This window comes from Penaeus vannamei, chromosome 25, assembly GCF_042767895.1.
Source record: "Penaeus vannamei isolate JL-2024 chromosome 25, ASM4276789v1, whole genome shotgun sequence".
NCBI classification, from domain to species: domain Eukaryota; kingdom Metazoa; phylum Arthropoda; class Malacostraca; order Decapoda; family Penaeidae; genus Penaeus; species Penaeus vannamei.
The window spans coordinates 4,044,339-4,046,838 of record NC_091573.1 but is presented as its reverse complement, the minus strand read 5'-3'; the positions used below and the strand labels follow the sequence as shown (position 1 = coordinate 4,046,838).

General features: G+C 47.4%; 1 protein-coding gene across 1 annotated transcript in view; it reads right to left on the bottom strand.

The window, feature by feature from the left end:
• Positions 1-2,500, bottom strand: part of Nt5a (5' nucleotidase A) — a 3,945-nt gene that overhangs the window by 408 nt on the left and 1,037 nt on the right. The window contains exon 1 of the mRNA XM_027372995.2: positions 1-2,500. This exon is cut by the window's left edge and continues 408 nt beyond it; it is cut by the window's right edge and continues 1,037 nt beyond it. Coding sequence (XP_027228796.2) covers positions 1,335-2,500 — 1,166 coding nt within the window. The 3' untranslated portion in view covers positions 1-1,334.

The window sequence follows — 2,500 nt, the reverse complement described above, 5'->3', positions numbered from 1 at the left end:
CTCAGCGGCAGGCCGTGAGGAGTTAGGAAGACGCAACTGATCCAGAAGAAACAGACGGAGATAACCAGCGCCGAGAAGGACTCAAGATCATCAGGTCTTCGAGGAACTTCCGCAGCGTGGGTTACGAAGTGTCGTCTACCGTTGAAAATATATTCAGCACTCTGCTATCTTTTCAACATGCTCTTGGTACGTTTGTCGAGCATTAAACCTTAATCTAAAAGTGAAGTTGTATACGTGTTCCTCCACACAAGAAAGCATCCATAACTCAAACAATTATTCCTACAATCTTGTCGATATGGACGATACTATTATTTCCTGCTGGAGAAACATTTCGTGTGACTTCACCTTCATAGGAACAACTTAACTTACTTGGAGTTTAAAGAGATCAGGAATCAAGCGATGAAATACACTGTCTATTCTAACAAGTCCAAAATTGCAGCTCATATAATTGCTGACACCAGTTGCGTGAGGAAGGTCACCAACGATGCAGATAACTATTCCCATTTTGAGATCACATTTGCTGCTTATCAATCAGAAGTACGCGCTTTATCTATAAAACAGACTCGGGAGACTGGTCTCTACATAGACGAAAGCAACAATCATACTATATATGGACAGTGCAGGGTATAAACAGAGCCTAATATCCATCTTACTTGGGTATTGACAAAGGGTTTGTTTGCACTACAATGATAGTCAAATACAAGAATCCAGTATAATATATACTAGCCCTATTGCGGTTAACATAACCAAGCTTTTACAAACAGAATACGTGATAAGTAAAAATTATCATTTACTACAAGCACTTGTATATAAATCTACTAAACATACACAAAGTCTTGCATTTTCATAATCTGGATACCAGTAAATTATTACAATCTTTCTCCATTACAAAGGAACAAAGCAAAATAGTAAGTCTTCCATTATCTTGTCACCCATTTTCTCTTGTGTTGATTTGACTTGGAGTCCATTCTCTAATCCTATATATAGTACAACCAAACTGCAACTGTACATTCAATCAAGACTAAATCATTGAACGATTAGCTAATACTGCCAGCCGCCATCACGAAAAGCTTCAGATTGCATAAAAGATCAACTCCTGGAACCTTGCCAAACGTAGTCTGATGGTTCGCTCTGATTTCACAAGAGGCCCGCCTCTGGGGAAGAGCAAAAAATCGACACATCTTGAGAGTTGGCACGGTCACTCAGCATGATGGAGAGCTGGCATGAGCTCTTTGATCAACAAGGACTCCGAAACGAGTATAACAATGACTGTCATTATCATTTTCTTTTATCTTTCTCGTCTTTTGTTCTTGTGGGCGACAACACAGCTTGACTTAGAAGTGCAAGATAACAGGATCTCCCGGGAAGAAACCAGACGTGTCCTGGCTGAAGGCTTCGTACTGGTGTCTGATGGGGTGTCTTGCCACGACCTCCAGCGACGGGATGGCGATGCGGGAGTGCCTGACGGGGACGCTGCCATAAAGGGTGTTGATCCTGTCGATTCCCATGACGTCCCTGTCGCCGTCAGTTGTAAAGAAGGATCCCCAATACATGCTCATGAGGTCGGTCCCTGCGTCATGCTCCAAGGAGTCCCCGATCATGCCCTCAGCCGCCAGCTCTTCGACGATCGCTACGGTGTCGATGTCCACAAGAGAAGGGGTCAGGACGTCCTGCGCCAGATGATCTCCGACGTAGAGGCAGTGGGGGTTCTCGACGCCGCTCTCTTGCTTGACCAGCGTCAGCAGGTCTTCCCAGTTGCCCCCAGAGTAGGTCTCGTCGATGCGCAGCTTGTGGGGTGGCACCTCGTCGCCGTCATCAGGACCATTGAGGAATTTGAAAGGCCTTTTGGCGGTGAAGAAGCCGGGCTTCTTAGCTGTGCAAACCACCGTGTCGAAGTAGTCGCGCCAGTCGGGCCCGAGGACAAAGCGCGCAATGTGGGAAGCGTAGTCAACGCTTGAGCCGGAGATGAGGAAGGTGAACGTGTGATCATTGATGGCCCGAAGCCACTTCTTGAGTCTCTCACTGGCTTCGTAGATGTATTTTTCTGGGTTGGTCTTTAATTCAGGGAAGAAACCGCCGAGGTCATTGCGGAAATGTTCTCGACGATACATGTTGCACATGGCTACGTGCACATCAGGCCAGATATCGTACTCATCAAAAGGACCTCCTTCAGCATTGTCCTGTGCGTCGATGGCCCTTGCACAAGCCACGGCCGCAGGGAGGTCGAAATAGTCCTTGAAGGAGCGGAGAACCGGGACCTCGCCATTAACCGGGAGGTCATACAGGGTCCTCGAGAACTCAATGACAGGTTCCCAAACTCTGTCCTTTCCATAAACCTCCACAATCTCGTCCCTTGTCATGGGACGCGTGCCGTGGGTGGCGCGAATGATGCATCCGCTGTCCGAGCACTTGAGGAAGTTTCCTCTCTTGATGTCGAGGATGATTCCCTTGTGCAGGAAGTCGATGTCATCATCAAGGGGCAGGAGCAGCTCGGGCTCGT